The 24,871-nt window shown below is 42.0% G+C and overlaps 1 protein-coding gene across 1 annotated transcript in view; it reads left to right on the top strand.

Moving 5' to 3' along the window:
• The window catches only part of KIAA1549L (KIAA1549 like), a 126,833-nt gene that overhangs the window by 35,842 nt on the left and 66,120 nt on the right, over window positions 1-24,871 (top strand). Inside the window, exons 2-4 of the mRNA XM_015631448.3 lie at window positions 19,274-19,606; window positions 22,402-23,013; window positions 24,381-24,493. Of these exons, the coding sequence (XP_015486934.1) occupies window positions 19,309-19,606; window positions 22,402-23,013; window positions 24,381-24,493 (1,023 nt within the window). The 5' untranslated portion in view covers window positions 19,274-19,308. The remainder of the gene's footprint in view (window positions 1-19,273; window positions 19,607-22,401; window positions 23,014-24,380; window positions 24,494-24,871) is intronic.

Genomic DNA, 24,871 nt, shown 5'->3' with positions numbered 1-24,871 from the left:
AAAAAGTGTTTGGATAGGTAGGCAGGGAAATTGTCCTCTTTCCCCTGCTGAGTGGTCAGGAAACTTGGCCATGGCCACTTAAAGCAGCTCAGGATTTGGTGCAGGCTCCAACCTCAAATTGAGGATCTGGGGTGGTGCAAGGTCATATGGGGTCAGCAGAGTGAAAAGAAAACCTCTGCTGTTTGTGTTCCAGCTGTGACTCCTTTTCTCTTGAGTGGCATCCTGGGAGACATTTCTTCATCCTGCTGGCATCTGAAGAATTTAGGAAGGTGTGTGTTTTATGCCCTCTCTATTAGTGCTATGATATTTTAATGAGCAGCCCCTGGGAATTGGTGCTGTGACATTAGTTCTGGGTGAATACTTTGTAATATCCTTGCCCCTCTGTGTGTGGAAAAGGTTGTTTTTGGTCCCATTAGAAATGCAGCAAATTTGTTACATTACTGACAGAAGAAAATATTTGTTTTCTCTCAGCCTTTTTGAAGAATGATCTGCTTTTATTTCTGGTGTACAAACACATCTGTTTTCATGGTTTGTGGGTTTTTTTTAAAAACAAATTGTGTCTGGAATGAGCATCCCAGTCAGAGAGTTTAGCTACAGAAATAATTCTGTGAAGGAAGGAGGGAAGGGTGAAGTGGAGCTGTTTTTAAGATTTATTTTATTTCTCATTATCCTGCTCTGCTTTTGTCAGCAATAAATTCAGTTAACACCTCTAACTGGAGCCTGTTTTGCCTGTGATGGTGTTTAGTGAGTGATCTCTCCCCAGACCTTACCTCAACCCTTTGTTATGGTTTCTCTCCCCTGTCCAGCTGTGGAGGGGCTTTAGGGGGTGCCTGACCACGTTCCTTGGTAGTTCCACAGCAGGAGGTTTGTCACCTCTCTGGGTGATATTCATTATTTACATTGATTACTTATTCTCTAAGCAGGTCTAAAAAAAAATGTTTTATTTGAAAATGAAAATTGAAATACTCTGTTTTCTGGAACATTTCCTTGTAAGGTTTATTTTATTTTATATTATTTTATATTATTTTATTTTATATTATTTTATTTTATATTATTTTATTTTATATTATTTTATTTTATATTATTTTATTTTATATTATTTCATTTTATATTATTTCATTTTATATTATTTCATTTTATATTATTTCATTTTATATTATTTCATTTTATAATATTTTATTTTATAATATTTTATTTTTATTATTTTATTTTTATTATTTTATTTTATTATATATTATTTTACTATATATTATTTTACTATATATTATATTACTATATTTTATATTATTTTATATTATTTTATATTATATTATTTTATATTATATTATTTTATTTTATATTATTTTATATTATTTTATTTTATATTATTTTATTTTATATTATTTTGTTTTATATTATTTTGTTTTATTTTTATTTTATTTTTATTTTATTTTATTTTTTATTATTTTAAATTATTTTTATTTTATTTTATTGTTTATTATTTTATATTATTTATATTTTATTTTATTTTTTATTATTTTATTTTATTTATTATTATTTTATTATTTTATTTTATTTCTTTTAAAATCAAAATACTTTAATGGTTTAGATATTTTGCCTGCCTTTTTTTTAATTTTAAATAATTAAATATTACAATTCTTTCCTGTTTTCTTCATCTGGATTGGAATAACTCTCTGGGTGTTTTTCTGCCCTTATTTTAATTCTGGTACCATTTAGACCAGCATATGCTTGGAACTCAATTGGATTTATTTCCACAAATTGGCACTTGGTGTTAAATTTCACCTTTCTTAAAAGTACTCAGTTACCTACCCAAAGTAGCCATGTACCCAAGACTTTTATTTTTTTTTTAGGGTAAAAAAAAACCCAATAAAATCACCTTGAAAGGAAGAGCCCAATACATAAATTTTTATACCTAAAATTTATTTTTAATTTACTTTTAATTTTTGAGAGGGCAGATCACAGAGGGCAGATGTCCAGACTCTGCATGAAAATGTTGATTGCAGTGTGCCTGGCAGCTTGTAAATGCCAAGTGCTTATTAGATGTTTATGAAATTATTTTCAGGCACTTCAGCTGATGAGTAGCTTGCAAACTGAGCCTCTTTTTTGAGAAATATATATATATATATAATGTGTGTGTGTGGATGTGCAGGTACATAAAAGCCAAAAAGAACTTCCAGAGCTCCTAGAACTGTGACAAATCTCTGAGGATCCTTCACCTTGTGTTAAAATGTTTATGTATTTCAGGAGCTGAAGAGACCAAGCTACCATATAAATCTTTAATGCATAGAATTTTAAATTACTGTTTAGTGAACTCATTGTAGCTGGATGGTGAGAGGAAACCCCACAGGAATGAAATACATTAATTTGAGTTTCTTCTCCTTATATTTTCATTTTCTTAGAAATTAATGTGTCTCTGCTCAGCAACAAATATAGTCTAGGCCAAATAGCTGAAATACATGTATTTGGGGGTCTTAGTTTGGGGGCAGGAATGACAGATTTAGCTATCTTTGTAAATAATTCTTGAAATTTTGGGTCACTGGGTAATGAGCAGATACCCAGCTGAGGAAAACAGTTTGCTCTGTGTTGGTGACTGAGTCTGGAATTCAGTCTGCCAGGTTGGTAAACTTTGCTATAAATAAATAAAACTGCTGAAGGGACAGGCTTGGGGCATTTTCCCTTGACATATCACACAACATTTTCACTCTTTTCCCAGCTTGGTGCCTGCACTCCTTGGGAACATGGAAGGAGGGAAGGGAGGCTGGTTGAGCGTGGAATTCTGTGATGTTTCTGTATAACCTCCTCCTTCCCACAGAGAGAATAAATATCTTGATGGAAAATGCTGCACAGACCCACACATCCTTTCTGAGGGAAGGTGTCCATGAGTCAGGAATTGTGGGTGAAGGTGGATTTGCCCCAGCAGGGAAATGTTTTTGCAGTAAGAGTGGGTTTGGTAGAGGTGTCCAAACCACCGCTCCAAACTCAGGCCGTGGTGAGGTTTGTGGTTCAGAGCTTTCCTTGGATGCAAAGCTGGGTCTGAAACCCTTCTAGAGAGCAGAGAATGTAAAAATGGGAAATCAGTGGCCACAGGAAAGTAATGTTTGAGTGCTCAGTTAAAGAAGATACTCGATATTTTGGACAGAAACTTCTGGATGGTGCTTTGGACTCACCTGGATGCTGAGGAGGTTGTATTGCAGCTTACCTGAACAGCTCTTTCTATATTATCCAATATATAAATATATCAATAGATAATAAAAACTTCAAAAGAAAAATTATTAATTATCTACCTCAAAATGCAATGGTGTGGATTTTTTTTCTCATTTTTAAAAAAAGAAATGACTTGTCTGCAGAGATGCCTGCTTGTTAAATAGTGAGGTAGTTTGCAGCCAAGCAGCAGGTCCTTGAGCACTGAACACAGATTCCTCCTCTGCCTGTTTTTCTGAGGGAATGGTATTATCTTAAGGATATTTGTCTAAATGCTGTGCTCTTTTTTCAGCATTGTATCTTGCAGGCAGGGAGCAACATTATTGTCAGCTTTGGTGCAAATCTTACCCCAAGATTTATTTCTTTCTGCTTCAAGAGACCACATTTTCCTGAAGAAACAGTGGGGCAGCAAGGGCTAAATTTGTATTTAAATCACTGGTGGCTTTTTCTCCAAATCCCTCAGCAGAAGGGGCTTGTTCAGGCCAGCTCAGATGCTGAATCAGTGCAGAATGCCTGAACTCTTACAGAAGACTAAATATGCCAATTTATTTTTAACCTTGGAGCCCTTTGCCACACTGAGGGGAACCACTGGAAGAGGTTTTTTGGCTCCCAAATGCTGATTTCACTGTGGGATTTCTTGGATAAGTGGAATGCAGCACCTCAAGGCACATTGTGTGGCACCAAGTGCGGTGTGACACTGTGACTAATGTGCATCCACAATTAAATAAAAGTTCCTGGAGATTTATTTTTTCATACGATGGTGCCAAGAGATTTCAAAGACATTGAGGCTGACAATTACAGTAATTGCACTGCATCCATTCTGGTGCTCCTGGTAAATTAGATTTCCTGAATTTGCCTTGGCAGAGGTGCAATCTCCTGCTGTTGTCTGTAATCTACTCTATTTTGATCTACTGAGTATCAGATTTAAATTTGGTTGGTTTTTTTTCCTGACTAGATTACTTGCAGAGATATGGTAGACTCCCTTACTGATTCTTCACATATTTCATATGTACCTGAGAATGAGGGTGATTAACAGAATAGCTTACAAAAAAGAGGGGAAAAAAGCTACAGACAGGAATTTAAATGAAAATTAATTCATTTATCACTGGAATTCACAAAGTCTTGCCTGTGTGATTATCCATTTCCTTTGCTTTTACATCTCTTCTGACTGGGTGATTTCCAAGAAATCTCATTTGTACTTTCCTTTTCTCAGTAGCCTTGAGTCCCTGGGAAAGCTGGGGACAAAAACTAAGGAGAAAAAAAAATAAAAGAGAAAGGGTAAAAATAATAATAAAAAAATAGAAATAATTGATGATTTCTGTCATATTTTTATCGGGTTTTAAAAAATACCCCGGATTTTGCAGAGCTTATTGGGTCTGAGTGCTGAAGCAGCAGGTGTGATTCATCCCTTCCCTGCTGCTCTTGCAGCTGTTTGCAGCTGTGAAAAGCAAGATCAAAATGCTGCCAGATCAACAGATGAGCCTTTATTCTTAGAAGGGAGAGATTTTAAAAACAGGAGCCAAGATATTTTAGCACTTCCAGTCCCTTTCCTTGGATGTGATGGCATTGAGTGACTGCAGTTGAGTTTTACTGAAACTCAAATGGTTCAGTAGGTTCAGGGCAAAGGGGATTAGTTTTACCATGTTTGCAGTAGGTTGGGATGTATTTATGTAAATAACTAAAAAATAATAATAATAAAAAAGATGAGAGAAGAAAGCTGGCTGTGTTTCCATTTGAGGAGTTCTCTCCTAAAGAAATGGAACCAATATTTGTGCAAATGCTGCTGTGCAAGGCCTTACTGAGAAGATAAGAGAATTGTGCTCCCATGGTAGAACACAACAAGTCCCACACAGATTTAATCCCATCCTGGCTCACCCTTTCTAATCCACTGTTGTTTCTTTGTGATGGGGATAAATGTGTGGTATTAATTTTTTAGCTCCCAGCTAAATTTTGCACTGCCAATGAACCATCTTATTTCATAACAGAGCAGCCTCATTGTGTGAGCAGCAAACTGAGGTCCTGTGATTGATGCTATTAAATCATGTAATGTGCTGCCTTCTGTTGTCAAAATGTATTTTTGTTATTGTCAGCGTTTTAATATTTCTAGGCAGAATTTTAAATAACCCATGCAGTAAAAAGAAGCTTTTTTTGGTTGAGAAATATGGTGCCCCATGGTTTGCAGGAAGGGGATGTGACTGAAGCACATTTCTGGCTTTGAAATTACAATTTCTGAGATGACGAATCTTTGCGGAAAATTGTCGTTGTTTATTTTTTAAATTGGAATTCTGGGAACATTCCTCAAACCCTTTTAAGCATCACCTGCTAATGAAAAAGCAGTAGCCAGTGAAGAATGAAATTAATTGTTAGTCTTAAGATTCAGATCTCTTTTGGTAAAACCATGAAAAGGAAATTAATGGGAAAGCCAACAAGGCAAATCTCAAGACTATGCACAGAATTTGCAGTTTTATTTTTGCCCTTTCCTGCAAATAAAGCATTTGGCTCCAGCTGGAGGTAATTCAGAGTAGGACCTGTCTTTGAGCCCAGACATCGAGCTAGGGGGTCTCCTGTGTTCTCTTTTGATTAGAAAAAATATATTCTGGAGCAGGATTGACAGCACTGAAGGTAAAGACAGCACAGAAAGCTGCTTGATAAGGCTTTGGGATTTTCCTTTCTCTTCACTTAAAAAGGACAAAAACTAGGGAGAAAGGCTTCTACACAACACCTTGTTCTTCCTTACATACAGACTCTTCAGAAATTATCAATTTCAAGGAAAACCCCCCCAAAAAATCACCTTTTTTGTGTTTTTTTTTAGTTTTTTTAGTTCAATATTGCCTTTTGATTCCTACCTTTTACAAATGTAGCAAAAGCCAAGTCTCAAAAAGGGAAAAAACACTTTCCTGTAAAAACTTTCAGCTTCCAGGAAGCAGGCAGAGAACATCCTGAGGTCAAGTCAGGATGACAGGCAGAGATTAAACTCTTCTGAGCAACAACACAACCTGCAACTTTGCTATGACCTGCTGTGGTTATTCAACACAAAGTGCAATATCCACTGCATATTAATCCATGGGGCTTGCAGGGAAGGAGAGGACCCTGCAGGAAAAGGTGGCAAAGAAGCCCCTTCATTAGGAGAATTTTAAAAAAATCATTGTACCTGAGGTAAATAAATATTTGAAAAAATAATTTAGCTGCTTTTTTCCTCCTTGTGAAATTGTCATGAGCATCTTCTGATGTTTTCATGTTCTGCATCCACACTTTTCTGTACTCACAGCTTTAGTTCATGGTTTGACCATGAAGTCACCAGTGTTCTGTGCCAGTGCCCTGATTGATGACACAAAGCCAAAAACCTTTGGATGAAAAATTTCTCCTCATGAGCGTGGTGTGTCACCTCTGTGTTTGCACTCCCAGTTCCTGAGATGTTTTCCTGACATCTCCAGGCCAGTAAATCTCGGCAGTGAGGAAGAGCATGTGTTGAAAGAGTACCTGAAGCGACATAAATCCGACTTCAGAATTCACCCGTGCGCTGCCCTGGTTTGTGCAATATGTCACATGGCAGCAGGGTTATGGCAAGGAGCTTTCACCTTCTGCATCTGATCTTCCTGGAGCAAAGCCTTGGATGGTCAGGGCTGATTTTTTGTGCCTTCAGGTACCTGGATCTTCATGCTGATCCTTTGACACCTGAGAAACTCTTAACTTGAGTAAAATCATTAATAAATGACTGCAAGACCTGAAAGTTTTAGCACCTTCTTCCTTTTCTCTTCACATATCTTTATTTAATTTTTAAGAAATATCCTGTATTCATTAGTTTCCCCTGGTTATCCCTCTCTCATTTGAATTAGCTCATTTAAATAACAATACCAGCATAGAGCAGATTAATGGAAAACCTTCTTAAATACTATATAGTGCATGTGTTTGACAGTGTAGCAGTAAAGCTCCTAAAATCCTGGTTAGGCTGAGGGCTTTCAAATCCAGATATTCACTTCTTCTGACATGAATGCAAAATGTTTCCACAGTGTGTGTACAAAGGGAAAACCTGTCTGAGTCTGGCATCGTCTTTCTCTTTTTGTTAGAAGTGACTACACATGTCCCTAAAGATTAACTGAGTGGCTGGAAAGAAATTAGGGTCTGGTTTTTGTTTGAGGCTGTTTTTAGAAATAGCTCCCAGAATTTTCTGGAGAACAGAGTCTTATGAAACTTTAGCAAAAAGAGCAGCAATCAAGTGACAAGAAATATCGTGGCAGCACCCAAAGTGGGTCACAGAGATGGGGTTTTTGGGGATTTAGTGCTGAGTTAAACCAGAAGTTAGAGAGATGGGGTTCAGCTGGGGATCCAGGGGAGGAGATTTTCAGTTTCTGTCCTACCAGAGATGTTTGCCACTCTGTGAGGTACATTGTGATGGGGCTTGTGGGTTCCATGAGCAAGCACAGCAGAAGGCAGCCAAGAAAATCATATTATTGTGGAGGAAAAAATGCATCTTATTTGGCTTTGTTTGGAAATTTTCAGAGGGAATCTTTTACTTACTATCTCTTCAAAGCCTCAAATCTTGGAGATTTAAATTAGCAGATCCCCCAACTTGTGCAGTGCTTTTCACCATCTGAAAATGGCATCATTTTTCTTTCTAATAATGCCCTTTCTTCCAGGCAATGCCTTATTTTTGAGAAATCAGCTGGCCACTTGGTAATCATTAACCATTTACAATTAAAAGTGACTTCAGCTATTAGTAGAATATTGTTGGCCCTGTAGCAGTGCTGCTGCTGTTTAAAATGATTTTTGTAGGGCTCCTGTCATTTCACAGGGAAGATGTTGTCTAATGATTTGACAGAAGATGCTAATGCCTTTATCTTAGGGAGAAAAATCAACTTTTTCACACCACATCACTGATTAGTAGTGACATTTTTTTGTGCTTAGGCAGCCAGTGCAAGCACAGAGCCTTTGGGTGCATCTACCTGCTTTATCCTTGTCTTTGGGTCTTCCTGACTTTTGGGTTTGCTGCTTTGATACCTGGAAATTAAATTCCCAAATGTTTCACACAAATCCATCACTTCTGCAGGGAAATAGGAGAGGAGCAGGTGCAGGCACCTTGTTCTGCTGGTGGTTTGAGTGTTCATTGCTCCCAGGGGAGCCTGGAGCTGGGCTGGGGGATAAATTTTTGGGAATTTTTGGGAATCCCAGTTTTCCAGTGTTCCTATTGATTTTTCAGATTTAGAAGCAACTCTCATATATTTACATCTGTATGATGTTTCTTCTGGATTTTAATTATGGACTGAGAAGTGAGATTTGTCTGGGCAGTATTTTAACCTTTGCCACCAGTGACCAGGCTTTCACTTTGCTGCTTTTAACCTCCTCTGCCCATGAGTGTGGCTGATTTTTTTGTTATGGACAGTTCAGATAAATATTTGCATTGGTTTCCAAGAGGTGAGAAAGGGGAATGAGGCAGCATATTGTTATAAACTTCAGCTATTTACACTTTTATGCAGCAAAGACCCTGAAAATAAAGACTAATGGGCTGTGCACAGTGAAAATCAGGAAATGGAAATAACTTTTAAACAGCTTCATGATAGTTTCCAGTCTCAGCCAAGTCTTTGTTTACTGTAGAAGGGACAAGGAGCTTAAGAATTAATTATCTAGTTAATTAATATGCAGTGGATATTGCACTTTGTGTTGAATAACCACAGCAGGTCACAGTAAGTTGCAGGTTGTGTTGTTGCTCAGAAGAGTTTAAACTCTGCCTGTCATCCTGACTTGACCTCAGGATGTTCTCTGCCTGCTTCCTGGAAGCTGAACATTTTTACAGGAAAGTGTTTTTTCCCTTTTTGAGACTTGGCCTTTGCTACATTTGTAAAAGGTAGGAATCAAAAGGCAATATTGAACTAAAAAAACTAAAAAAACCACAAAAAAAGTGATTTTTTGGGGGGATTTCCTTGAAATTGATAATTTCTGAAGAGTCTGTATGTAAGGAAGAACAAGGTGTTGTGTAGAAGCCTTTCTCCCTAGTTTTTGTCCTTTTTAAGTGAAGAGAAAGGAAAATCCCAAAGCCTTATCAAGCAGCTTTCTGTGCTGTCTTTACCTTCAGTGCTGTCAATCCTGCTCCAGAATATATTTTTTCTAATCAAAGAAAACCATGCATTTTACATGGACTCTTTCCCAGCAACTCCTTATGTTTGCAGTCCCATTCATGGTTGTAAGGAGGATTCCCCTCCAAAGGAGAGTGTCTCAAAATTTCAGCTCAATATTTGTCTATTGGCTCATTCATATATTCTTTATTTTAACCTTTCTGCATTTTGGGGCTGTGTAATAGACTGCACTTTTTTTGGTTCAGAAATGACATTGTATACCAGGATGGGTAAACACTGGTTATTTGGGGCAAATCTTGAAGAGAAAATAGAATTTGGATTTGATTATTTTGTTGAATTTTTTTAAAAAAGAGTTGTGCCATTTGCTCTTTTTGCACCCTCCCTTCAGTATGACCTGAAAGCTTTCTAATCTAAAAATCAATATAATATTTTAAATTTTTTTTTTCTTTTAAGAGCAGAGACTTTTGTAAAAGCATTATCAGTGGGGCAATAATGAACACTGTGCACAGAGAGCAAGCAGGATACTTCTGTGTGTGACCTTCCTTCCTGGTTTTCACCTCTTTGTCCTTCATCACAGGCAGTGGAAAGAGCTCGAAAGCAGCAAAAGACATTGAGGAAACCTCTGTGCTTGTATTGATCCTTGTCACCTCTGAGATTGCATCTCTCCTTGGGGAGGATTAACTTCTCTCCTGGTTATCTTGCTGGAACAGACCCCAAACAGGATTTGCCTCCAGGGCAAGCACAGGGGTGCCCAAGACACATGAAAAGCACACACAGCTCGTCCTCTCCCAGCCCTGTGTTACCTCCACAAGCTCCAAAGCCCTGAAATAAGTTGAAATTAATGAGCATGAGGGTGCTAACACTTGAGCTCAGTCAGCAGCAGCAGTGGCTGGAGGTGCTGGTGCTTCCAGCCTTGTTTGTTCCCTCCTCTCTGCTGAGGCTCCTCTGGCACCCTGGGCATATGAGGAACACACCTGCACATCCTTGTTTTGGTGTCCTGCTTCAGCCTCCTGCTGCAGCCCCAGTTTGGGTCTCAGGACTGTGTTGGCTGAGCTTCACATGGTCCTGAGGGTCTCCTCTGCTCCTGGGCTGTGGCCTCAAATGTTCCCTTGGAGATGTGCTTGGCTTGGTGAGCAGAAAGCCTTTTGGCTCAAGGGGACATCCACAATTGCTCACCAAGCATGTCAGAATATATTGTATTATGTAATTTGGCCCACAGTTCAACCTTTTGAAAGCACTATCGTTTCTTTAGGAAAGTTCTGCAAACAGTAGTTTGGTTTCTTTTTTCCTTTGGAGAATAATCTAAATGGCTTTTAGCAGGAGCTCTCTGCAGTCCCCTCTTGTGTTGATTTTGCTAGGGAGTTTAAACTCTGGAAGCTTTATTAAAGGAGTAGCTTCTAGTTAAGAAAATACATATTTTTGTTGCATTTAATAATAAAACTGTAGTACTATTACTATTATTGACTGCTTAGTTACTGACAGGAGCAAAACTGCTTCATGCTTCCTGTGCCTTGCTGCCTAACTCCAGAGTTTAAGTTGGAACCCAAACTCTTCTCATGCTTTTCGAGGATTTGGTGTCACTCTTACAGCTCTGGAAATTTACAATAACTAAATAACTTTAACCTTACAGTCCATCCTAGCTCTGGAAATTTAAAATAACTAAATAACTTGAACCAGTCCCATAAAAATGTCATATGCATAAAAATCATGCCATTTAAAAATAGTTTAGTTTTCTTTTTTTCCCCACAACATCAAGAATTCAGAATTTTCGTGTAAAAAATGAAAAATCAGCTACTAGTACAGTGTGTTTTACTTAAGATTTTTTTTATTGGGGGGTGTTTTTTTTGTTTGTTCCCTGAAAAAGCCTTTCAAATATTGTAAAACTCAAGGTAAAAGCAGGAGAACTGGCAGTTTTGCTGTTGTATGTTCCCAAATGACCTTGAATTTTTTTGCTACGTTGTTCATGAAATTATTGATGCTGATGCTAGCAGTGCCTACAGAAACTTTCCTGAATAAACACAATTCCTTTGCAAAGGTTTGTGCAAAATTCTGTTTATAAATGAATAGATAAGCGGCGTGCTAAAGCAGGCTGCTCACAAAGGTGTTAATCCTGAAAGTGTTGCTGAAAAAGCAGCAAAAATTAATTAAAATAATAGAAAATGCATAAAATAATAACAAATACATCAATATATACATCATTTATCCACTTAAATTCTGTGAAAAACCAGATCAGCTCAAGCAGAAATGGTAATGGGGACGTTCAGCAGGCTCAAGGGCAGAGCCCCGGAGCGGGTTGTGGTTTCTGTGTGATTATGTGCAATTATCCCGTGGCACAGCGTGGTGATGAATCCTCCTCTCTCTCACTCTTCCCTGCATTTCCTAAAGATCCAGCCCAGCATCTGCTCTGCAGATGATGCAGCTGGGATGGCCCCTGGCAGAATTGTTCCCCACTGCCACCAGAGCGTGGTTTTGTCGCCCTGGCTGACCCCTTGTGCCCTGCACTGCTCTTCACCTCCCTCCCCACTGCTGGAGCCTGTGAAATCCTCCTGGCTGGCAGAGGGGACACTTTGGGGCCCTGGGCGAGGCTGGCACTGGGGACAAGTCACACCAGGCTGTCGCTTCCCGGAGCAGGGCTGGTGACAGACGCAGCCTCCCGAATCCCGGGCAGCTGACACTTGGGCTGGGCAAGCCAGGAAGGCAGGCCATGCCAAAAGCAGGAGAAAATTGCATTTTCACTGCAGCCCCGTATTTTAATTGATGGCCAAGAGGTTGTTCCTGATGGAAAGCTCTGCTGCTGGAGCTTTGGGACCCGAAGGGATCTAACTCTGTGAGGGCAAGGAAAGTTCACCAACATCCCAAACAAGAGGTTGCTGCTTTGGTTTTCATGTGGGAAAACACATGGCAGTGCAATTGAAATTACCTGATGCCTTGAGTTTCAGTTTTCCTATTTCCAGACCCTTCACTGCATTCTGTGTGAGCTGAACTCCACACAAAGTGTTCAAGTTCTCCTCCCAGCTCAGGCACACACAACAATCCTTCTCCAGCCCCACAACCAAGGACACCGTGGCAGCTCCGGGCCCAAAAAGCACAAGCAGCAGGGAATTGAGGAGAGCAATCTGGGAGGATGGGACTGCATCACCTGCAGCTGCAATTGGGCAATTAACCCCAATGTGGAAATGGACCAGAACCTATCAAAGTGTGAAACTCCTGCCCCAGGGCCCATCTTGGCTCCATCTTGGCTGGATCCTCAGCCAGGCTCTTGCCCTGCACAAGCTGCATCCTTTGAAACCCTTTATAATAAATCCACACTTTATTCCTTTAACTCTGGCCAGCCTCTGCTCTAGGTATCAGACCAAATATTGCGTCCAGACATTTTTCTGTTATTTATTATAAAGTCCAAACTTTTGTTTGTTGAGAGGAAACCCTTGTGCAATGTGGTTCTTCCTCACAGAGATTTTCCCTCACAGCAAAACTGTTTCATTTCAACAGAATTCTGATGGTATCAGGGTAAAATACTTTTTCCTGGTTGTCAAAAAGAAATTAATAATAGTTTTCGGTTATAATTTTCTAAGATCTCTGGAAAAAGGGCTTTTTTGGGATGTAATGGTGCTTTTTCATTGTCTGGCTCTTGTTGACATTGACCGATAAATAGAGGCTAAGATGTAAACAACCTCAGCTGCTGGTAAAATAATCTGGGTTTAAATCCATCAGGACAGAATTTTGGGTTTGGAAGGTCAAGATCTAATCTGGGAAAAGTTGCAGCTGAAACAAATGTGAGAAGGTGTCTGTTGAACCACTGAACTTTTCCCAGAGTCTGCCTGAAAAAGAATGGATATTAATGTGATACCTGTGAAGAACAGGGTTTGGTTTTCTGGTTTCTTTACCTTCGCTATTTTGCAGTTTTCTCTGGCTCTCCACCATCCATTCCTGCTGTAGTAGCTGTGGGTTTGGCAGCTGCCAAAAAAACCTGTGTCCTCCCTTGCAGTGTGATCCCAGTGATCCCTCCAGGCAGATTCCTTGGAGGATGGACACAAGGAACACTGACCAGAAAAGCAGGTGTGGCTCAGGCTGTGTGAGAACCAGGGCTCAGGACAGGTGTCTTCTACATTGGCTTGCTGTCAGGGCTAGAAAACACTTACATGTTAATTGCTTTGTGTGTTAATAAGCTGCAAATGCCTGTGGAATGATGCCAAAAGGGAGATGTATGGGATGCATAGGTTGTGGTGTAATGATCTCATCAATGTGTAATTGGGATAACATATAATGAAGGCATAGCTTTTGCCATTCTGCACAGTGAGCAAAATTTTGATATGCTACATAACTATTTTTATAAATGCTTTGCTGAGCATTTGTATTTTCATTGGTAGTGTATTTCACATCCTTTGGCTCATGAAATCTGAATTTTTGTGCTATTTCTCCAATTGCAGACTCTTAATGAATAAAGAAAAAAAAAATGATAGCATTAGGAAAACTCTGAAGTGGTGCTATCATCGTACAGTGTAGACTTAATGCTCTTCAATGGAAGTAAATTGCAGAACCCTGTGATTAGGGTGTGCATTTTTCCACTGGTGTAACAGAGATTGCTGTTAATTTCTGTTAATTCTGTTAATTTTCTTACTGTATCCATTACCAGTCATATCTGACCTTTGATCATTCAATCTCTTATGGTAAAACAATAAGAAGTGGGAAGCATCATACTTTTGAGCAGAAAAAAAAAGCATTTTGTGATATGTTAGTGGCATTGTTTTAAAGAGGAGATGCAGCCCTAGGACAGCCCTGTCTAGTACTGGACAGAGTGGGGTAAAGTGCTAAAGGGAGGCTCAGCAATACTTGCAAGTGGATTGTTTTTGTGGAATCCAGAATCACTGAGGTTGGAAAAGACCTCTGAGATCATCCAGTCCAACTTTTGGCCAAACATCCCCATGCCAATTAAACCACAGCACTAAATGCCACATCGAGGCATTTCTCAAACACTTCCAGGGATGCTGACTCTGCCACCTCCCTGGACAGCCCCTTCCAATGCTGGAAAACCCTTTCTGTGAAGAAATTCCTCCAGATGTCCAACCTGAACCTCCCTTGGCACAGCCTGAGGATGGTTGCCCGGGAGAAGATCCTGATGCCCACTCTGGGAAGATGCCCACATCTTCCTTTCAGGCAGTTGTAGAGAGCAATGAGGTCACCCCTGAGCTGCCTTTTCTCCAGGCTAAACACCCCCAGTGTCCTCAGCTGCTCCTCCAGACCCTTTACAGGTTTTATTGCCCTTCTCTGGACATGCTCCAGCCCCTCCATGTCCTTCCCTAATTAAGGGGCCCAGAACTGGACACAGCACTGGAGGTGTGGCCTCACCAGTGCCCAGTACAGGAGGACAGTCACTGCTCTGGTCCTGCTGGCCACGATATTTCTGATCCACACCAGGTGTCATTGGCCTTTTTGGACACCTGGGCACAGCTGGCTCACGTTCAGCTGCTGTTGTCCAGCACCCCCAGGTCCTTTTCCCTGGCCACTTTCCAGCCACTCTTCCCCTGGCTTGTAGCACTCCATGGGGTTGTTGTGGCTCAAGTGCAGGACCCAGCACTTCACCTTCTTGAACCTCATCCTGTTGGCCTTGTCTCACCCCTCCAGCATGTCCAGATCCCTCTGCAAGGGCCTCCTCCCTCCAGCAGTTCAACACTCCAGCCCAACTTAGCGTTGGCTGTGAACTTCTTGAAGATAACCTTGATCCCCTCATCCAGATGATAAATAAAGATATTAAAGAGGGTTGGCCCTAACAGTGCTCCCTAATGACTGTCCCCAGCTGGATGTGGCACCATCCCCACCACTCTGGGCCCAGCCATCCAGCCAGTTCTTACCCAGCAAAGAGTGCACATGTCCAAGCCATGGGCTGCCAGCTTTCCCAGGGAAACGTTTGGGAGACATTGTCAAAGGCTTTGCTGAAGTATTTGTTTGCAAGTAATTGTATTTCTCACAATCTGATTTTTTAATAATTTTGGAGATTTTTTATAACTTTGGAGTTACTTTCCCTTAGGGCTGATTGATTTAAAGCTGTATAAAATCCAGATTGCTTATGTATATATTTTATATATAATAATGTATATAATTTGGATTTCTGCTGTGCTTTATATGGCTACAGCTAGTCTTAGATAGATATTAGTGTATTCCTAAAATTTAGCCTTTACAGTACGTAATAGCAGTTGGGGATCTTTTTTGGACATATTCTTTTTGTCTCAAAAAATGAATAATTAAAGCAACTTGATTGGAAAATTGAAATTCTGTCTTCAGCCCGCTGAAGGTTATGAAAAGATACGTACTTGATGTATAATGGGGAAGATGTCTCTGTCAGTCATGCAATAAAAGTTCTGGATGTCCTCTTTATCAGCTTCACTTTTAAATGTTATTAATCCAGATGATCTGTGAGTAATGCAACCAGAGAAGTTGAGACAACAAAAGTCTTCTGCTGTTGAAGATGCCTTTGAGTTGTTATTTTGTATTGGCTCAGAAGTGGCAGAAGGGAATTGTTAGAGAGTGTCCAGAGTAGGGTGATGAAGATGATGAAGGACCTTGAGGACAAGATGTGGAAGATGCCACTGAAGTCACTTGTTTTGCTCAGCTTGGAGAAGAGAAGGTGAGGGGTGCCCTCATGGCACTCTACACCTCCCTCACTTTAATAGAGGGGAGACTTGAGGGTTGTGCCTTTAGGTGTGCACAAAAGTGCTCAGAAATGTAAAAATCGTGGTTTTCCCCAAACTGGACTGATTTCTAGCTTCTTGCTCTGGCATATTGGAAATGTTTCTCATTATTGGTAACGGAAAGGTCCCTCTCAATGATGGCTGTTGTGATGAGGTAACTGCTAGATGGGTTTTAGGATTGTTGGAGGTGGTGGTGCATCAACAGGCTGAAATATGAAAGAATAACAGGTGATTTAGAGGCAGGAGGAGCAGCTACTGGTGTGAGCAAGCAGTGGCTCAGTGCACAATGCACGCTGTGGGGAGTTCTCATCGTGGCTTTCCTGTTGATTTGAATTGGTTGTCTCCTCTTTCATCAAGTGTGTTCAGCTGTTGATAGATGGAGAAATGAAATGTTTTCCTGCCTGCCCTTTTTTTCCATGATGCAGTCTTGGTTTGCACAGTTTTTGGTTGGGAGCTGTAGTGGCTGATGCCATCCTAACAACTCTCAAGTGAAGAGTACGCCCTTCAGTTTAAACTCCATTTATTGTGCCTGTCTGGTTACTACCAGGATGCTGAATTTATGGCAGTTTGAAACAGATACTGACAGTCAATATCTTTCCATAGGCATAGAATAAAAGAAAATCTGCTGCAGTGGAATGCTGGCATCATACAGAGGTTGCAGAATATTGTGTAATTTTCTTCAGGCTTCAGTAACTCCAAAGCTTTACTTCATTAATGGGCATGAGCAGAGAAATTGCCAGTTGGTAGGGAATGGAAGGAGCAAGACCTGAAGGACTGGAATTAAGCAGTGGCTAGAGGATATTTTTATTTGTTGTTTTATCTTCTTTGCAATGTTTGAACTTTTCTTCACTTCTTGTCAATATGGGGCAACATCAGTGCTTTTTCCAGGTTTATGTTGTGTCTCTGCTCGTAATCATTCTCATTAAACTAACGTGTGAAGAAATGTTTGAGGAATGGTGCAGTCTGTGCAAGGACTGATGTTGTCAGGTTTTACTGTTTTAGAAAAGAAGAAAACATTGGCTTGCTCAATTCCCCTTTAGAACTCATGCTAGACTAGTTCTAGGACTAAAGGCTAGAAGAAATCCCACATGAAGGCTTTGCCATCACTTCTCAGTTCTGAGGTGAAACAAGACATTTTGAGGTGTAACAGGCTGGGTAATCATGATTTCACCAGCAGAGATATTTAAGCTGCAAGTTGCCTAAAGCTTGGTTTTGCAAAGCGTATCAGCTAGTTCTTAATTTCAAACACATGTTTGAATCCATTCTAGCTGAGAAAAATCCATCTTCTTTCCCACCTTCTGTTAAAAATCTGCCAGACTCACAGGGAAGGAAAAGCCACCAAAACACAGTCTAGGACATAATGTGCCTTCCAACATAGGGTAGAGTATCAGAAACCAGGCCACACCAGTCCCCTGGTGACACATCAGCAGCCGTGGCCCAAATACAAAAGTGTCCCTTCTGTGCTGCAAACCTCTCCTGGTGGACTCTGCAGCCTCCTGTCCAGCTTGCTGACCTTCTGGAGCAGTTCCATAAAAGTGGAGTGTGCTCCCTGTTCCCCTGCTTGTCTCACATTGCCATAGGTGGCATAGCACTGTGTCTGCCTCCCTCTGCTTTTCTCCAGATTACCTGGTGTTAACCTCTGCCAGGTGAAAGGTCTGGGGACCTCTTTGGTTGCTTGGAGGGCAGAGCTCTTTTGTGTTGCCCATCCTGGGGCTGCTTCCCTAAACCAGATTGCTTCTGGAGACTATATTTATTCTTGCATCTCAGTGAAGGAGACAATAATGGCTGTTTTTCACCATGGCTTAATTAAACTTTTAAATGCAGGGATAAAATAGAAGATCTCTCGTTTGGTTTAGGTTTTCTTTCTTGGTTTTCTCGATTTTCTTTTTGTTTTTGTTTGGTTTTTTTTTTTGTTTTTTTGTTTTTTTTTTTAGAGAGAGAAGATGCTGAACATAATTCCATCACATTCCTGTGGAATGCCCACAGGAACCTGAAGGAGCTGGTCTAATCATCTACTGTGGCCTGTGCATATGGATGATGGGTGGTGTAGAAATTTAGGAGGAAAGAAAATTGTAGGAAGAAAGAAACTTAGCTTTAAAGAGGTGCAATGTGATCCATTTTCTTCCCTTGTGCTGTAAGGTGTCCCACTGCTGGCTCCTGTCCATGAGGGCTGATCCCAGTTGGTGCTGCTGGTTCTGCTGACCCGTGGGCTCAGGGGTGGCTGGAGCCAACACCCAGCCCATTTTATGTGTCTCAAGATCTGCTCTGCTTGCTCTTCCACACCATTATGCTGTTATTCATGGGGCTGTGGGGGAGGTTGGCATCCCCTGTGTCTGATCCAGATGTGCTGCAGCTGGAGGGAAGGGTTTAGCCCCATGTTTTCCCTCTGCTTGGCTATGCAAGGGGACACAGACTGGCATGGTATCAAGTGCCAGGACTGAGTTTGGATCTATTGTCTTGATGTGGGGGAAGGGGGAAAAAAAAAACCCTCCACCTTAAATTTTACTCTTGAGTGAATCTTAATCTTTAAATTAGTACAAATGTTAGCATTCCCATTCTGTGGGTTTAGAATAACTGTAATCATTTCAAGAAAACAAAGCCTAGGAACATTATGGTGTTGAATGCAGAGTAAACTGGTGTTTGAAATGATGTGTTGTGCATCTGCACATGTCATTAAAAGAGTTTAATGTCCTAATTTGTTTTGGATCTTGCCCCTCTCTCCTCTTGTTCATCCCTGTTTTATTTTCTCCCTTTTGTGCCTGTAATTGCATGTGTTATTAGAGCTGGCAGGATGAGCACCTCCAGATGCATCCTACAGGAACGCAGCCAGTGCTGACTCTATTCCCACGTCAGACTGCATGCCAAGCCACTGAAGCCTGCTTGTCAAATCCCATACCCTTTCTGCACTGCTTCAAACCCATCTTCTCACACAATATTTTGACACAGGGTGACTCATGGCAACCTCAAGAGTTGTCCCAGCCTTATGAATGTGTCTTTTAGTATGTTGAGACATCCCTGGTAAAAGCAGGATTTTGGAATAGCGTGGCCTAGGCAGCTTTCCTTATTCTTCTGTCAGATGATGCGAGTTGAGGGGTTTAAAATCTGTTCTGTTGAACCTTTCACTGGGTTTCATGTCTGGGATTTTTTATTTTTTTGTGGTAAGCTTTCTCTGGATTTTTATGCACTCTGAAAATAACAACAAAAAAATTCATTTGTTTCACCAAATTTAATGCGTTTTGTGTTGTGATTTGTGCAACAAGATAGCAACTCTTCATTTTGGGGAAGAATATACTCATTTTACTTATTCTTTGACAGGTATCAGGCAACAGCATATCAATGATGCTCCTTCTATGGGATCTTTTCCTAATTGGAGATCTATACTATCACCAACACGGCCTTCCACAGAAACTAAGACTCCCTCAGCAGCTGATATTTCTCTGGGACAGACTTTGGAGAACGCAGACTTGCTTCAGATGATAAAAACAACGCTGACTGGCGCACGTACCAGGACTTTGGATCAGATGCACCTGTCACCCTCCCTCTACCAAGGCAGTGGGAACAGTGCACCCCAGGAACCTGCTGAGGTTTCAGCCGAATCGCCTCTGAGGCCGTCGTCTCAAGACACAGATGACACAGCTGCTCTAACAGGTTTGCCTCAGCTTGGTATGTTTGCCACCCTGTCCACCACACCACCAGGGACACATTTGAGTACAGCTGTGCCATCCCAGCCAGTGCCATTAGAAACACCCTCCATTCCCAAAGAAAGCACATCAGGATCAGACATGCTTGCTGCTGTTCCATCACCATCATTCTCTTCATTGGTAATTCAGTCACCTCATGCCATTAACTTTTCTAAACCAGATGTACTGTCCATCCAAGTGCCTTTGTCTGCAGATCCTGAAGGTTTCTTCAGCACAGATTCAGCTAGCTCACAGGTCAGTGAAAGCAGGAATAGCATGGTGCATTCCAGTGTGGTGAATCACAGAGAGGGTCCCAACTTGTTTATGGGGGCCATGCTTTTCATTGGATCAACAACAGTGCATTTCACAGAGTTAGTGGGAAAAGGGTTTCCTTTGGAAAGGACCTCTTTGTCATCTGTATACTCTGATATTACTGGGTCAAACGTGCATCAGTCTCCCCTGACAGTAACTTCCAAAATTTGTCATGGTTCCTTAATGAGAGTGTGTATAATGTCTCTTCTGCTGGAGCCATTTAGGGCAGCACTGACTGGCAGAATGAGTGGTATCACTCTTCTGTCATCATCAGTTTTTCAGGATAAAGCAGAGGTTCCTATGTCAGTCTTCCACGCTGCGGGTAGTCCACATCTAATACTGCTAATGAGTCACCCTCAGTCTTTCACAGCACTGACTAATTGCACTACAGGCTCTAACCCTGCACCTTTCGTGTCATCAGCCTCCAAGAGCCTGGCTGAGGTCTCCAGCTCAGCACAGAGCATGTCCTCCCTTTCACAGCCAATATCACTCATCCCAGATGCAAAGCACGCTCGCAGTGCAGTGCTGCCAGTACGAGAATTTAGAAGCAAAACAGATTTTCTCTTTAGAAATGCAACACACTCCTCCCCAACAAGCCCAAGGTCTCCCTTGCTAACTGAGACAAACGAGGTGTTTACTGGGGCAGCATGCACAGCCAGTCCCAGAGCAGCAGCAGCCAACCAGGACAGGCTGCAAATCCCTCCCGCTGCTGCCTCGCAGCGCTCGCCGCCGCCTCTGAACCAGACTTTTGCAGAAGGTCTGACTGATGGAACTCAGCAGGCAAATAGCATGAGTCTCCCAGATGCTTCTGCCCTGCTCTCCCAAATCTTGGTGGCTTTCCTGTGGCAAGGACAGCTCAACAGCCTTCCACAAGAGGAGTGACAGCAGAGATGTCCGTGAACTTTGACACTAATAATGTTCTGCATTATGGAACTCAGCTTTCCAAACTTTCTCCAGATATCCAAACCTGTACAATGCTCATAGGATCAAGGATACTGAACACTGTTTTGGAGATGGCCATGATGACTCTTGATCTAGCTGCAGTGCTGTTAATTACTTCCATTGTATGCCTTTCAAAACCTGAACTTGCTACCACAAATACTTCTGCTGCTACTGATTTCGTGACTGCACTTCCAACACCTGGAGATGCAGAAAGTTCAGACCTAACAGTAAATGAAGACAGAAAGATGAGAGTACCCACTCTTGTGATTCCACATGCAGAATATTCATCTCCAAGAGCTTTAAATCATTTAAATTTCAGACTTTGGTCAGACTTTGCATTCAGTTGATAAAAAGCCACTCTCCTCTGTCATGCCTCCAGCATGGGGTATGCTGCCATCACTTGTTTCCGTGACAACAATGATGGACAGCCACAGTTCTGGCTCTTCCAGGATTTTGAATGCAGACTCTGAAAGCAATTTAGATCCTGTCAGCCTTCCTGAAGTTGTAACTTCAGTTGCTACGTGGACCAATAAAGCTTTGCTTTCTGCAGCTGGCATTAGTATTCCTTTGGTAAAAACTTCAGCCCAGATGGGAATAAGGGAAGTTTCTCCAAGTATTTTTCCATTGGAAGATGAGTACCATGCACCATCCTCGGTAGTGTCAAGTCTGCAAAACAAAATTAATACAAATGAGCAGCCACTCTTCTCCCCCCCTCCAGCAAACTATACATATACATCTTACAGTCAAAACATTTCAAATTTACCCTTTGCTGAAAGAATAACTTTTCAGAACTTGATGTAGATGCATTTGCACTGAAAACGTCTCCTGTCCAGTATTCATCCATTGCTACTGCATTGACAATGCCTGACCCTGTGCAAAAAAAAGCATGGAAACACAGCTGAAAACACTGCTGATTTCTTCCGTGTTGGAGATGTTCCTATCAGTGCACCTGAGGAAGCACCTCTCCATTTACATGTTCCTCCTGTTAATGCTGCAGGTGCTCTCCCAAGCTCTCTAGAATTCCAAACAAGTGATGCTGGAAAGATTACTGAGTGAAACATTAGGCACAGCACTGGTGTTGGCTTTTCAGCTCATTGACAGCTTGACTACTTCAGCCCCAAATAGAAGCAGAGTCATCCTCTGCCAGCCCGGTCCCCTTTCTCTGTAACCAAGCTTTTTGCCTCAACTCTCTTGAATAGTTTTATCTCAGAAGACACTGGTTCTGGAAGTTTTGCAGAATTTGCTGTCAACCAGTTGTAGTCCCCTGGTTATTTGGTGATGGCTGATAAATATCCAGCCACGTTCAGTGAGGAGGAGTGGGACACAAGTGCCACAAGTCAGTCTAGCTCCCAGTAACATATCTAATAATGCTATCAAGGGCATCCCATTGCAAACCCCTACCACCAGTGCTCTGCAGTCAAGTCATCATAACTTCTGTCCATGCATCACCAATACAGATAGAGTCTCCTTTTTTGCCAACAACCAACTTTACCCATTCTGTTCTTACAGTGTTATCTGGAGTATCTTCTGGTGCAATACCTACAGTAGAAACTTCAGAAGCAAAACCACTAACAAGGAAATCATCTCCAGCTTCACCAGTGCCAGCTTCTTCCTTCTTTTCTCTAGGCACTGAAAACACACCTTTGCCATCTGTGATGGCTTTAAGCACACCGATACTGACACTAACAAAAAATAACACTGCCACAAAAGTGATATCGGATCTAAGCTCAGTAGGAACACAGGCAGATTTTGCTTTTGCAACGAGAAACACGACTGCCTCACCTCTGGACATGCCAGCTCTGCTCGTAACCCCCAAGAGCAGCACGGTCACAGCTTCCACACTCACAGCACCCACAGCCCATGTACCGAGGCAGATAGAAACAACTGACACCCAGAAGTTCCCGCGCTCAGACATCACCAAAACGCCAACCCCATACCCACTGACAGTGACAGCAGCTTTGACATCTATTACAGCATCAGCGAAAACAACTAGGCTTCCCCCTTCTGCAGTGGAACTCACCCCAGCTCCTCCCGACACCACGGCAGCAGCCGCTTTCGCTAACATGACGGCAGCTCCCTCCCTGGATTGCCGGCTCTCTGCCAACATGATGGTGAAAACAGGTATGTGCAGCCCCTGGGCTTGCTGAAGGGATGTCCTGTGCCTGTGAGGGGCAGCTGCTGAGGCGTGAGAAGCACACCCCAGTGTCAGAGAGCGTGGGGCAGCAGTGGTTAACCTGTTGCAGAGTGTGGGGCAGCAGTGGTTAACCTGCTGCCGACCAGCCAGAGGGGTGTGAGAGGGGTTGTTGTAGATGGAGATAGCATTGGCTTTACTTGGGGCTTGGGTTTTAACACCAGTGTGGCAAATGAAGTGGTGAGATCAGCTGCTGTGAAGTTCAGGGGGTGGCTGCAGGACCACCTGTGTGGAGGGACAGCCCTGTGAGCCGGGATGGTTTGGTGCCTGTGTCGCTGAAGAGGACAGTGCAGTAACCTGCCTTGGTCCTCAGCCCTGTTTATGCACAAAAACCTAATTCTGTTCTAAAATGGACACCTAATTCTATCATTAGAGATCTGCTTGAAAATATGTTTAGCATTTAGAGTTGCACACTTCAAAATGGGAGGATTTTGAGTTTTCTGTATGAGCAGTGCCACTTGTGGCTCTGGCTGTGTTTTTGTGGGCAGCTTCCCCTTAGCTGTCTCTTAAAGTGGCCTGGAGAGGTACCTTGCCCAGGCTTCTCATGGACTCCTTTTGGCAGCACAGCACCAGAAGATGTGTGTGTCTTGGAGATCTCAGCAAAGAATAGGTACAGAAAAGAGTTTGTGACCTTGCATGATACGGGCTATAGTGAAATAAGCAGCTTTTGGACCTAATGTATGTTTGTTAGCTGCTAAATATCCCCATCAGTGGTGTGGTGAGTACAGCAGCAATTTCTAAAGATAGAAGTAGCTTGTGTACAGTATATGATTGAAGGTACTCAAGCACAGCTATAAAATTCTTTCTGCAAATTATAAGAGCAAAAGAAGAGGGTGATAGGTTTATTAAAGAAAGCATACAAATGCTGCCTAAACAGAAAATAATTGTAACAGTGGAGCAGCAGATTTCTTTTATGTAACTGTGGCCATGAAGATGTGGAGCTTGCCTGTGCAGCTCTGGCTCAGTCCCCTGGGGATGCTGTGCCAGTCTGTCCTCAGGCAGCCAGTGGCCTCGTGCCTCCTTGGAGAGGCAGCGTGGCAGAGACTTCTTGTTGCTGCTAAAGAAACTGCATTTGTTAGACCTTGCTCTGGAAGCATGGAAACAATGGGCTATTGCCATGGGATGAATAGGGAACTCAGGAGCTGCTGAGCCCCTGCAGTTCTTGTCTTTGGAGCTGCTGCTAATCCAAGCTGCTTTGATGATCCCTGCACAGCCAGCCCCATGTAAAACAATTAAAGAACGCAAACAGGAGCGTGGTGATGTCTCAGACCACCCTGTGGCTTTTGTTGCTCCACAGTTCTGTTTCTGAACACAAGGAGGATGATGATCAGCAATGCCTTCAGGGAGAGTGTGAGAAAAGGCCTCAACCAAGTGCTGAGACAAGCTTTCAACCAGAACGTCAGCGCTCAGGTAAGCGTGCTGGGCTTTCCATGCATGATTTCACCAGAACAGCTCCCCCACCAAAGAATCACAGCTGGCTGCAGCTCCAGTGGTGTCTCTGGATGCAGGAAGCCTCTTGAAGGGGAGCACTGAGATGACTACAGAGAGCAGACAGAGGTGGCACCCACCCTGGTCTCTAAAAATACAGGGAATACTGCAAAGCTTTTAGCGGCTTATTTGATGAAGAAGAGAGAAATGCAAACTTCTTTTTAGTGTGCTCTGGGAAATGACTACTGACAGCAGTTTCCTCTTCTCCCTGCAGCTCAGGAGTGAATTCTCCTCAGGGCAGCCAAGTGCTGCTGTGCTTAGCCTGGATCAATGGCAAGAGCAGGGCTGGTAAATGGGATG

This window comes from Parus major, chromosome 5 (genome assembly GCF_001522545.3).
Source record: "Parus major isolate Abel chromosome 5, Parus_major1.1, whole genome shotgun sequence".
In the NCBI taxonomy this organism is placed as follows: Eukaryota; Metazoa; Chordata; class Aves; order Passeriformes; family Paridae; genus Parus; species Parus major.
The sequence above is the reverse complement of the archived record's forward strand: the minus strand, read 5'-3'. Positions and strand labels throughout refer to the sequence as shown.